At 40.6% G+C, this 14026-nt stretch overlaps 1 protein-coding gene across 1 annotated transcript in view; it reads right to left on the bottom strand.

Moving 5' to 3' along the window:
• The window catches only part of ABLIM2 (actin binding LIM protein family, member 2), a 102902-nt gene extending 92977 nt beyond the window's left edge, over window positions 1–9925 (bottom strand). The window contains exons 1-2 of the mRNA XM_010011350.1: window positions 9910–9925; window positions 2448–2591 (exon numbers count right to left, since the gene is read on the bottom strand). Of these exons, the coding sequence (XP_010009652.1) occupies window positions 2448–2591; window positions 9910–9925 (160 nt within the window). The remainder of the gene's footprint in view (window positions 1–2447; window positions 2592–9909) is intronic.
• Between the last annotated feature and the right edge of the window lie 4101 nt (window positions 9926–14026).

The following is a 14026-nucleotide window of genomic DNA, read 5'->3' as shown; positions in this document are numbered from 1 at the left end:
GAATGTAATTTTCTGCAGTTTTACAAATATCTAAGGTTTTCCAATGAAGGCTATGGCATGATTTAACACAGAGGCAGTCACCCTATGCAGGCAGGCAGCTTAGTGGGCCAACGCTGCCAGCCCACTCATAGGATTATCTGTCCTGGGACTACCCTGTGGCTGCACTGGATGCTGGACACACAGCCTGTTTCAAGGTGCTATCTTTGGCAGATGAGGTGAGAGGGGGCAAACTGCATTGCTGAGTACTATCAAAATAAATACACCACAGGGAGGAGCCAACTGTAAGGTAAATATATTCCAAGGATTCCCCCCCCGGCTCATGCACAGCAGTCCAGCAGCACAAGAAGAAAAGGGTTCAGAAAAGGAGTCGTGGCACAAACCTCCCCTCTAAAGGCTGAAAGGAGGTAAGTGGTCAACTGACCAGGAGAACCGAGTACCATATTTTGCTAAATTCTAACACATTAACTATATTTTTTCAACCATTGACTTGAGCACATAATTAAAAACACAGATCACATTTGCCTAACCTGATTTTTCCCCCTTTATGTTAGCTAGTGAAGTGCATGTTCTGCACTCTGTTCTGATCCTAAGCTCTTCTCACTTAACAACATGGTAAATCCACACCAGAAAGCAACTTATGCTTCTTAAGTAACAAATAAAACCCAAAAAGAAAACAAAAACAGATACCAGAAGGATGCCAGCAAATTGATGGAAACCCTTGAAGAGTGATAAAAGAAATAGCATTTAAATAATGGAGGGAGGAGGGGAAGGAACCAACCATGTGTGCAAACTTAGCACTTAGCAAAATGATTTGTAAGGAGGAGTAAGTACTCCAAGAGCTTTGACACCACAAAGCAGTTTAACCACACGTCTCTGACACTGTCTCCTGTGCCAGCTGAGTGTCTGATGGGTGGCTGACAGATGCTACCCTGCTTCTTCCTTGTTAACATAGTGGGTTTTTCTTATTTTATCCAAGATCTGCCTGAAGCGAATAAACTCGTCCTTATTTCTTACAGACAGGTAGGGGCAATGAAGCTTCTAAAGCGCATTCATCATCATCTTCTGCATGATGGGGGGCCAGCCTCTGTACTGCCTAACTTTGGGATCAGTGAATAGTTTCAGAACTTGCTTGCTGCATTTGTGGGTGAGCTGGCACTCTCTAAAAGCAGATGCCCTATGAAATGAAAACATGGATACGTAATTGTGTCTTCTTCCTTCTGTAGCACTTGCCATTTTTTTTTCTCATAGCAGACCTGTACAAAAGGGGGCTTGGATTTCATCAAGGTACTTATATGGAGCATATACCAGCATGTTACTGATACTTCATGCAGGAGAAAAGACTCCTGAATAACAAATGAGCTGCTCTCTTCCCGAGTTAGCTTTGAAAAACTAATTTGATAATAAAATTTGCCATAAGAACAGGTGGCTTTAAAAGAGTTCGAAAGATGTATGTATGGGCTGTGTTCTGCTTTAAGTATCATTCTGGTTCTGAATAGGTGACCAAAATATTTTTGCTGTTTAGGATACTGCACTGTGCTTATTTTTCTTGCTATGTAATTTTGCAAAGAATACAATTATTGACCTGAGCATTTAACCCTGTCTAAATCATTAAAGACTTACTCAGGTATTGAATACTACATACTTAATTCCATGTGATTTATAAAAATATCAGTGTAGCTAACAAATAATGTCAGTTTTCTTCCCGATAGTTTCCTTTAAATAGGAATGGAAATAGTCACATTTAACACAGCTGGGACCAGAGCGATGCCATGCCATTTGAAGTACTGCTTAATAACGAATCAACCAGGTTGTCCAGAAAACAGCAGTTAATATTTACTCATTTGTACCTTCAAAACAAATCAGATCTTTGCAACTTCCACATAATCTTTCAAACAACCAGCTGTCTACAGAAGGGTCATGTAATGAATTGATTCCCTGTTTCCTTGACCACTCTTCTGCCATTCACAATGTCTTAATATTTGATCACCAGGCGCCAACAAGTAGCTTCCCCCCTCCAAATGGAAAAGCACAGAGGGTCACACTGGGATTCAAACATCACAGCCCAGCACAGAAGAGTCTTAACAGATGTGGCCACCGCCTGCCCCATGGCATGCATTAGAAAGCTGGGAGAGGGATAAACTCCAAGTTCCTTTGTGAATGTTCATTCCCTCCCAACCCCACACTGTGTTTCACTACCAGTTCTCCCAACTTGTCGGTCTTCTTCAGGTCCCAACTCTACAGTAAACTCCACAGGTTAATATCCATTTAAAACATACTCTTAGGATTTAGGATTATTATAATTTTACAGTAAACAGTCATAGAGTTTACAGTAATTCTTTCAGGCATGGACTGGATTGTAAAATATGCTTGTGAAGTTTCCAGGACCATTAGGTCACATACCCAGTGTTAATGCCCTAATCAGAGGAACAGCTCTCACAAATACTTACCTTTGCAAACAAAGCACTTAATATGGAAATACTTGTTCTGAACTCTCAAAACTTCTCCTTTGCATGGATTTCCACAGGTATTGCAGAGAATTGCAGTAGTTGATGGCTTCTCCAGTTGGCTATGTACAGCCTGCGATTGTGTTACTGCAAGGGAAAACAAAAGGCAGTGTGTTTTAAACGCCATCAGATGCATCTTCTGTAAGAGCTACAATTAATGATAATTCACATCTGGGACAAAACAGGTCAAGCAGATAAAACAGTTTTAACTTCTGGTATTGGCCAGCACAGGAGAAAATACCTGCCAAAGGAGCTGAGCTAAGCTTTTCATTTTGTAGCTTTCAAAGCTCATGCCTGTGAACATTTCAAACATAAATCAGAATTACTTACAGAGGAAAGAATCTACATGATCAAGTCTTAAGGGCCTCTACCTGAATTTCACAAAATGCTTTTGTCACATTTTCTCTTCAAGAAGTCAAAGACTACAGATAAAAGCTTTTTTTTTTTTGTTAAATCCAAAATACCTTTAATGAGACTTAATAATTACACTGTGAACTACTGATCTTTAAAGTTCAAGATAATCATCTTTTTAACAGATTTTAAGTTAGAAATACATTTCTGTAGATGTTTTGAGTTCACATTACTGAAACATTGACACCTCTGTAAATACCTCATACATCTGATCATTAAACAAAGGTTGCTGTCATTTTGTAAGTAAACCATGATTTCAAGAGAGTAGGTTTAGCTAGGTTAGTAAGATATTAAGTGAATTAAAAACTTGCTGCCATCTTGTGATGTAAATTAGAAATTGCATTTATTGGGCTGCTGATAATAAGAATATAAATTGGCATCTCCATGTGTTACGTGGAACAGGTGAGGCAGGACCTTACTCTTGCAATTCTGCTAAAGTACTTGCATCAATCTTTTAACACAATGTACTTAGGAGTCTAGAGAGAGCAAACATCATGGCTGGAACACATATGATAACAGATGATACCAAAATCAGTACGCGAGAGTCATCCAGCTCTTGTTCTCTAATATTTGACCTTGCTGCTCTTCCTCTTCTATTCTCATCTCATCCCCACTGCCAGCACCTAGTGGTGGTACCTAAAAGGCCTTTCCACATCCATTGACCTTAAGAAGTCAGTATTTCAATGAAATGCTGAGCCTCCCATCCAGTCTTCCAGGGGAGTTTCTGCACATTTTACCCAAAGATATATGGGATTGCACTGCTTGTAGCATTATTCACCGCTCATTAGCATTCTGCCTTGTCTGCTGAAACTACACATTCTGGATTGTCAAAAAAGTCCTGCTCAAGGCAATGTGAACTTTGGAGCTCTTACTGAAGCCTTGGCTATAATTAAGTACATCTCCAATAAAAACAACACAGCATGACAGGCAATTAGAAGTTTATAGAAAGACAGATGTCCAAATTTACACAGAGCAAACAGCACACGCAGTCCAAGCTAATATGAGGTCTGATTTATTCTTCATAAGAAAACAGAGGAAACTCTGAACTTTGAAATACTTAACTTTTGACATGAGAATTTGTCTTTATTGTAATGTGCCCAAAACAAACTACCCACCCTGAAGAAGAATCAACCCTGTAAGAAACTGAAATATTTTCCTGAGTTACTTAGTAGAGTAGCTGCTAAAAGTTCATAGCTATGGACAAAGAATGTTTGCTCCTTCTGAAATTATTAACAAGCAACAAATTTGTAGTATTTAACTCATGGAAGACTTAACCTTAAAAGAACTGACTGCACTGAGAACATTTTTGTCTAAGAAAGTTACATTTGAAATACAAAATTCTGATTGGAATGATTAAACATCTGACTTTTGTTCACGTTTGACTCTTCCCCTGGCTAAGGCTTTTTGAATAGTGTCTCTTCAGAGGCTTCAGCGACTGGCCAGTGCAGTGGCCTGAAGATGACCATGATCTTGTGCTATGGTGTGCCCCGTGGGCAGGGCAGTAACATAGGGTCATAAAGCCATAGAATGGTCTGAGTTGGAAGGGACCTTAATAATCATCTAGTTCCACCCCCCCTGCCATGGGCAGGGACACCTTCCATTAGACCAGTTTGCTCAAAGCCCCGTTCAATCTAACTAAAAACTGGAAGAAAACAGAAAGTTTTGCTTTCCATGATGCCCATGGTGCTCAGTGTCTGGAGGTACAGGGCAGGAAAACTTCACATATTTGCTTCCCTTCAGGTCTCTGGATCAAGGTTTAGAATTTAAAAAAACCCAACAACTCACCTACAAAATAAATTTCAAACGAAAAGCTGTAGTATTTCTGTTGGAATTCTGCCATTCATCTTGAAGTAACACAAATCATACTTAAAATATTCATGGTAGACAGATGCATAATTATTTTGCTTTACTCTCAGTTCAGAACTAAGCTACTCACTATCACACAAAACTCCAGCGGGAATACACTGCCTTTGGGCTCGTTATAAACGTGTGCTACTGGAGATAGTATTAAATACTTATTCTTTCATGTAGCAACACAAAATGATTAATATTAATTTTACGTTTCAGTATCTTAAAATGCATTGTGCTTTACGTTGAAGTTTCAACTGCTGACAATTTTGAGAAACTAACTGTATCAGGGAATTTAACATTGTAACTTATGTTTCAAATCATATTTAAGGAAATGTGTTTACATGGTAATTTTCAGCCTTCTACTTTTATGCCTTTATGTATCAAAATCAGTCTTTGAAGCAGCAGGAGATACAATCAACATTTAATGTGTGAAATAGCAAATTACTGATGAAATGTAATGATCTGAGACTACGCACCAGATCATAATTAAAAAGCTCATTAAAAATTAAATACTTATACCCTGATTTATAAAATTGAATTAAACTAGAAATTCCCTTCTTAACTATAAACGACTTTTTCTAAACAGAAATACAAATAAATGCCCAATTCTCCAAACTTCCCTTTCTCCCAGACTGCATTCTGCTCTAGCAGAGATATCGTCACCAATCTTTAAACCCTGAAGAGATCTAACAGCACTCACTTTTTCACAAGGACAAAACCTGGCAAGAAATGAACTAGAAAACAATTTCCACAGCACTTTTTTGGTCTGCAAGACCTGTCTGCTGGGGATATCACTGCCAAGAGTCTTGCCAAATGTCCAGTGCTCATGTATTTCTGATGTCAAGTCTCAGCCTCTCTCCAGCAGGCTGTGGTACACAGTTCTGCAGTTCTGGATAAAGTACACCTTATTGAATGAGCAATGGTTTGTTAAAAAATTGTCAGATAAGATACATCCCTCAGATTTACTTCTATACTGCTTGTTCAAGACATACGCACATGCTGCAAGTATCATGGGAAAGAGAGGACAGTGGTATCGCTCGTTACTAAAGCTGAACTATATGCCTTATGGCAACTGTAAAGTGATGTTGTCAGTGTGCTTACAACTTTGCTAAACTTCAACTGTTCACATATACACCATTCAGATTTGGTGTTCTCGAGCTCATTTCTTGAGGTAAAATTTCAGACAAACTGTTTAAGCTTTTTTATAAAGGTGTAAAAAGGATAAAACACAATATATTGTTTTTCAATGTTAAAAAGAAAGCGTAGCATCTTGGTTTTGGAAGTACTTGGAGTAAAGGCTGAAGACTGACAGACATGGACATTGTAACAGGTACACTGGATCCATAAAAATACACTGGATATATAAAAATACCCCTTTGAATAAGCATGGCATTGCTAGACTAAGCAGGATTTAACAGCAGTGGGGACACGGATGAGGTGCCAGGGATGAGGACAAGACTTGGATGAAACAGGAGCGTTTGGAAAGCAGCACAATGCAAGCTGATGGTGGTGGCAGAAGGCAGAAGATTCCCAACTCCCAGGTCATGCTCTGCTCTGGAGCCTGGCATGGAAAATGTCACCTTCTCTCTGCTATGAGCAAATTACTGAGGGATATCAAGCCCTTGGCAAAAGATCCCGTCTAGGACCAGCTCACACAGAGGATGACAAACCCCTTTGCTATCAGGCTGTCCGGCAGCCAGATGAGATAAATCTTCATGGTAGGTTACAGAACTGATGAAGAAACATATGGCCACAAACTGCAGAATTCGATACAGTCCAAATGCTTTTTCCAGTTTGGTGCATTTTTGTTTTAATTTAGCATAAGAACCCATAGAAGCCATTACTGAGCTTAGAAATCACATACTGAAAAGTTAAAAAGTGGCATGATTAAGAATATACATTCAATCTTGGATCAAGCCTCAAGTATGAAGCTAATAATAGAGACTTTCACTGGCTTTGTTCAACATATGGACACAAATAAGGCCACATATCCCATTTACTCCACATTATTTAACCCTGTTCTGAAAAAACACCTGATAAGATTTACTGCTTTTGGCGATTACAGAAGCTTGACATGACAAAGAGCCAAATGACACAATGAGAATCATAGAACCCTAGAATAATTTGGGTTGCGAGGGACCTCAAAGATCATTTAGTTCCAACACCCTGCCATGGGCAAGGACACCTTCCACCAGATCAGCTTTCTCAAAGCCCCACCCAATCTGGCCTTCTGTGATATTTCACACGGACATTTTAAAGTGTACTGTGAACTAAACTGAGGTGTAATTTGAATGGAGAGACAACAGTTATGTCAATATATATTTTATTCCTAAAGAACACGTTTTTATAATCCAAACAATTACCTCTCAATGCAGTGAAAGTGCTAACTCCTCACCAGTGTTTCTGGATGAATAGTGTGGAACCAGAGCCTAAAGGCAATAGTAAAAAGAAAACCAAAGGAGCTGGGGAGGGTCCTCTCTCCCCATTCTTTTTGTGCACTTTTGTTTTCATCCAGTTCTGGAAGTTGGGTTGGCTTATGCAAACAGAATATCATTTCCCTTCAACAGCAACCCTCCATCAGCAGAAAAGCTATACTAGTTTTCTTTAGCAACAATCAGCACTACTGTGTCCTGTATAAATTCACCAGGAACGTCCCTTTTCACAACCCATTACATTCATGAGATGAAAACATTTTGTTTTGAGGGAAAAAAATTAAAAAACCACATTAATATCTAAAATTATCAATATCAGCTGTTTAGTTCATAAAAACATGCAGCTTTTTCAACAAAGGCAGAGGCCACATTCTAAATCTGAACCAGAAAAGCTCAGCTCTGACAGGGGATATTATTTTGCATGAAGGAATTAGCAGAAAATCATCTCCGTGTGACACTGAAAGCTTTCATCTCCATAGCCAGAGGCGGTTACCCAAAATCAAAATAAACAAAGATGAGGCCCAAGTGCCATTTAATAACTATTTGAGAAACGTAAGTATTGATTGCTGAAATGCTGTATCAAGCAATCTGTGGAGGGTGTGGTGCACAGCAGCCCAGAGGGGAATTAAATTTGCAATCTTCTCTGAGCAGGATTAAAGGAGAAGCAGATGAGTGCAGCAGCACTGACTGGAATTAGAGATTGGAGTTCAAGTTGGTTTTTTGCCAAACCTGCCTTGTGTCACCTCAGTCAAAACATTCAGGGTTGGATTTAAAAACACCCAGATGAAAGGAAAAGAAACAAGCACTTAAGTGCCTCTAAAGATCCCATGAAACATTACTAAACATAGGGTTTAAATGCCTAAAGCTGGCCCCTGCTCCCTCCCTGTCTTGTGTCTGTGTGTAAAATACAATAACTAGGAGTTCTTCCAGTGCTGGCGTGGGGGTAAGGATAGAATAACACAGTAATAACTAATACAGTGATACATGTGATGTTCAGAGAACTATATGCGTATGAGCTATAAATTTACCTTAGATAAGGGGGTTTGGGGTTTTTATTTTCCCCTAAGAACTGGTGATTCATTATGGAGCTTTGTGGGGCCCCGAGACCCCGATGGTTCTTTTCCAGAGAAAGGATGAGAGAAAGAGCGATTATGAAATGGTAACTCCACAAGCTTTCCCCATCCATCCTTACAACCGCTCTCTGCAACAGGGAAGAGCAATTCCCTGGGCACAGCCCTGCCCAGCCATGCACTCCAGTGGTCCAGGCACCAGGGCAGGAGGGAGCCAAGTGTGCCCAAAGGGACAGGCATCAAACCTGCCCGAGGAGCTGATGTGTTAGACATTCTGCAACATTAAATAACTGGTTTATCTTATTTCTCAATTAGCAGCCTGTGTTAGAAGCCATTTCAAATGTGTCTGCATGCTTTATAGTATCTTTTCATTGTAACACAATGCCTTCCATACATCTCACAACAGAAGCAGCAGATGATAAGATAAAGGGAAAATTGAAGAAGTTTTGCTTTCAATGTCCAGGTTACACAGTCCCCTGAGCCCTCCACTTGGCCAGAGAGCGCTGAACTGTCACGCATGCACTCGAGCTTGCTGCCCTCCCCAAATGAGGCTTTTCTGTACAAAGCAGGTCCAGCCACTCCCCCAGAAATGCTCACTGCTCTTCCCAAGACCTCTGCTGAGGCTCCTACAGCAAAGCACTACTGCTGCTTCTCTCTTAGTTCCTATACCACAAGAAGGGCAATTCACCAAATTCAGTAAACCCTTATGTTAGTAGGTCTCTATTTAATTGAATTAATTCACAAAGTCCAAAACCACAAACTAACATGGTTCAAGAATCACATTCCTCTCTGAAATGTATACCTCCTTCTATTACTTACAAACAACAGCTTCTACACGGCCTTTCCTGTGGCACTAAGGAAAGAATTGCACGCATTTTCCAGCAACTCCTATGTTCACAATCAGAAGAGACACCTATAGCTGATACAGGACAGCAAGCAAACAGCACAACTGAAGCAACCTCTGCTTTTACCTCTAATTACAGAATTTATGGGATCAGAGGCAAAGGAGAGATGTTACCCACCAGAATGTGAATACAACCATGCGTAAGGGATGCAGCACAGCACAAGTACTCAGCACGCAAGAGCTCCAAATCTCACCATATGCTTAGTGCAAAATTCACATCACGTAAACAAGCCTAGCAGGAGGTAACCTCCTGCCCTCATTATTGTGATAAAATATTTACCAAATCCAAAAGCAGTTAGTAAAAATCTCTGCTAATTTTAGGAACTGTTACTGTGGCGATGTTAATGGCTATTTTTGTATGAGTTTAGCAAGATTACAGTGAGAAAGAATATACGAACAGCACTCCAATATATCTGCTTGATGCAATAGGTATTGTTTTTCAGCACAACCTAATAGGAAGTCTGAAGTCAATTTAAATTAAATGAGGAAAGTTTTCAAACTAAGCTGTCAGCTAAGTGCCAGTATCATCATAATTTCCAAATCATCATTCATATAATTATATGAAGCATAATGTCAAATAAAGGTTTAACCATCTTCCTCCACTCTGCTGTGTTTCCACATAAACACAGCATAACTCTTCTCACAATGGCATCAGTGATTTAGTCACCGCAGCTCTGGATGAAAGACAAATCATTTCAGGTCTAGGCTCCCCAAAATGCAGAGTCGTCACACTGTACCTGTATCTTCCAGCATTCCCGCATTAATTCCCTTCTGGAGGGGAAATGCCACCAGAAGCACTGCTGCTGCGTGGCTGGCTGGTGGTGAGGAGCTTGGCCGGAGCAGCAGGGGACCGGGAGCTGCAGCAGCTCCAACACCAATGTGCTTGGGGTCAGATGACTCCTGCAGCACCCACACACAGCAGGACAGGACGTGAGCCAGCACCTCGCTGCCGCCGTGTAAAAATAGCATCCTGCACAAGCCTAAATATTGTCACGTCCATGGGGTAGGGCACCGCTGGCAGAGTCCCGGAAGGACCGGACACAGGACGTGCCAGCGATGGCTCTTTGCATCAGGTGATGCCACCTTATAGCCACTGCAGGGTGCTGCTTGGCATGTGGGGGAAAAAGGCTTAAAGGAGGAAAACCTGAAAATTGCCTGGCCATAAATTAAGAATACAGGCTGAGGTAGCGGGGAAACCCCTCCGGTCATCCCCCCAGTCAAGGCTGCCCCTTCCCTGTAGAGGAGGAGGGCACAGCACTGGTGTCAGGAGATGCTATAAGCTCGTCTCTCTCCCAAAGGTGATCAGTAAGATACCTGGCAGCCAAAAATCTCTCCCCAATTGCTCATATGGAGTTGGACCATGTATCACTGGAATAAGAGAGATGTGCTGAGTTATTTAAAACAATACTTGCTGGCCCAATTATCATGTGAATACTCCATGAGGATTAAAATCTGGAGTTCTCACTTGCTTTGGACCAAATTTGTATGAAGATGGTAAGGCAGCTCGTGCATTGAAAAGGAGACTAATGGCTTAGAGAACAACTGGCTAAACCTGGAGTAAAGTGCTGGGATTGCACCACCTCCCTTTTTCACAATGCAGATCATCTTTGTCCCTGCAGGCTTCACAGAAGTCAAAATGCTCTCCCCTCTCCATTGCTCACCACCCTTTACCCAGTCAGTGCCTGCTTGGTTACACAGCAGCAAAGACACAGCGTTTTCTCTTCTCCTTCAGTAAACACAAACCAGTCAGAGGTGTAAATCTGGCAACAGGTCTCCACAGCTTCTGGTGCTGCTGAGGGAGGCTGTGAAAGCAGCACAGTTTGTGTAGCACCACCCACAAAAAGCACAGCAAGTTCACTCTGCTGGGCAGGTTGAACAATAGTTTGGACTGAATTGTACTAAAATCTATTGAACTGATCCAATTTGCACTTATGTTGAAAGGCGAGTTCGCATTGACCTCAACAGTCAATGTCAAATCATTTCACAGATAGTTCAATACCATCCGCTCTCCATCAAAAAACAAACTATTGTTTAAAACTTGAAATACTGTGTTTTTTCTTTGTTTAAAAGAGGGGGCTTATTTGTGTAGAATAAAGTGCAAATTTTATGGCTTAGTGAAGCCCTTACCAGCTCACTATGGCTGAATGGTTATAAACACTATATATAGAGGAGTGGAGGCTCTTTATTCTTACTTTAAAAAAAAAAAAAAAGCATCAATGCTTCAAAAGCATATATATGCCATTATGATCAAGTTTGAAAGTATTTCATGATGAGAAGCCAGAAAAAGATGGTAGTTTGTAGATCTTACAGAAAGGCCCATCACTTACAGCAGAATTCAGGAATTCTCATGAGTTTCAGAATGTGTCCCTTTGGTTTCTTACTTTCAGAAAATGCCATTACATTTTGTAATGGGTATGAAACAAAACATTTGTTTGTCCAGTATTGTCTGCCAGGAACAGAAGAGGATTCCTACAAGGCAGTTGAAGAGCTCTGACTTCAGAAACCTACATGGTTAGTACCTCACTGCCCAGGGACGTGACAGATGTGGTCTATAACTTTTAAATAGCCCCCAGCTGACATGGCCTGAGACCCAGAGAGCAGACCCAGAGGTCCCATGTTCTGCACATTGAATCAAACCTATGAATTACTCAACTTATAACAATTCTTACATACACGTTATCTTGCAGCAACCGACTTCTGGCATTAAATCCTTATGGCAGCATTTTACTTTGCTCAATACTCTTGTGCTGTCTGTGTGAGGCCAGATCCACCCCTGCACTCTTTTGGATCACCATCAGCCACCCTGCCTGAGCTCTCCAGATACTTGCAAGATTTGGCCTACTTAGTTTTTCCCAGCGGCTACTTCAGCTTGGCAGAAACACAGAAGGCACTTTGCTAAACAGCAATACTCTGAAGGAACGTAAATTAATAGGCAGGAAAAGTGAAAGCACTTTCACTCTAACACAGCCTTTCCTCTGCTCACCAGGGTTTCTCTTTTTCAAGGCTATATGCTATATAATTCACATTCTACTGTTATATGATCATAATGCAGTCACAGAGTGTACTAATTTGTATTTACAATTCTAGGTGTAATCCTCCAGCCTCCCCTGTGGTCTCACTACTTGGCTACAGAAAAGCAGAAATCACACTTGAAGAGCTCAGAAGGGTTTGATGGTGTTTCTGTGAAATTCCAGCATCACTCATGGGCTTTATGGTCACAAACCACAGGACAATTGTACTTCATCAGTGTGATGGGCTGGCTCAGGGGGGCCTGACAAGAGACAGCGGTGACAGCAGCACAGGCAAGACAGCTCAAACACTGCTTCCTGAGACTCCTGCTGCAAATGATCCAGAAACCAGTATAGCTTTAAACTGATTTCTCAAATCAACACAGGCCAGACACCTGCAACTCCCCTGTTTTAAAGGTAGTAACAGCACACTGCCCTTACTATAGAAAAGGATGAAACACTTGGCTTCTCTTACAACTTCAAGTGAAATTCTGGTAGCCACAGCAATGCCCTCACCCATCCTCTGTTTCAGGTTTCCCTTCACCAAGGCTACATGACTGAGGTCAACGCCTTCACTGATGTCTTTGTAAACAGCAGCCAGACAGCTTAGCAACAAATTTGGGCCACTCTGGAATGGATTACCTGGCTGCAAACTCTTTATAGCTTATGATACCCTTGGTTGTAAATGGCATTTTAAATAGATTTCATATCTGTTCCTAATTAACTCATGTTTTTTTCCAGTATTCACTTCCCTCTTCCCAGTAGAAGTTAAAATGAACGTCAATGGTAACTGAAGGTGACAGGCAATATACATAGTCAAACTCAGCTCCTGCTCTTCCATGCTCACGCCACCTCGCTAGACCATTTTGAGCTTTTTCCATAGCCTGTCTTTGAAAATGTTTAGAAACATTTATTTTCTTAAATAGGGAGGAATGTAGATGTTTTTCTTCACTATAAAATAAGGAGTACTTTCTAAGCAAGCATTTTTTAAAAATCAGAGCTAACACACCTGAGATGTGGGGACTTTGCAATATACCACATGTATGTACCTCCTTGCAAACAGCAATTCTTATGCTGCTTGGGATCTGCATATTGGTTTAAACTTTAGGTTTCCCTGTGTGGAATTAGGAGTTGGGTTCAGTGAACCTCATGGGTCCTTTCCAACTAAGGGTGCTCTATGATTTTATGGAACTATCTCCCTGAGACTGAAGTCGCTCACTTAGTTTCTAACCATCCACATATATGACTGTTTAATAGTCAGTGGAAACTACAGAGTCCAGTCTCAATACAGATTAAGAAATTCATTTTCAGAAACAATCTATAATTAATGAATTTTACTTTTAAAATGCTGGAAAATACAAGAAATCATCGTATTTCAAAGAATTGCTTTCAGTTGCAAAAACTGGCTGTATTGCTGCTTCGTATCATTTTTGCCTTACAGTGGCTTAGATCCAAGTTAGTGTTTATTTGGATTTTCTATTGAGGATAATATGATCCTGAACAAACAAACAAAAATGCAATAAAATTAAGTATACCTCTGTATGTAATGGTACAGGCTTGGGCAATGCTTTATCACTAGGACAAAAATAAAATTAAGAAACATAAGTTTCCTTTTACCTGTCATCATTTGTTAACTGAACTTACATATTCCTGGTGGTTGTGTTTGAAGTTGGCACTGCTGCTGAATGGACCTTGCCATTGAGCATTTAAGATCCAAATAAAGAGGAAAAGCATGGGAGAAGCAGAAATGAACAGTAAAAGGGTAAAGGTTTAATGAGACAGAATTGGATAAATGGTATCTCTAAACTAACCCCATGTCTTCCAACTTTCTCCCATCCTCTCTTGT

Source organism: Nestor notabilis, unplaced genomic scaffold, assembly GCF_000696875.1.
Source record: "Nestor notabilis isolate BGI_N333 unplaced genomic scaffold, ASM69687v1 scaffold24893, whole genome shotgun sequence".
Taxonomy (NCBI): domain Eukaryota; kingdom Metazoa; phylum Chordata; class Aves; order Psittaciformes; family Psittacidae; genus Nestor; species Nestor notabilis.
Note: the sequence above shows the minus strand (reverse complement) of the source record. Positions and strands in the feature narration are given on the sequence as shown.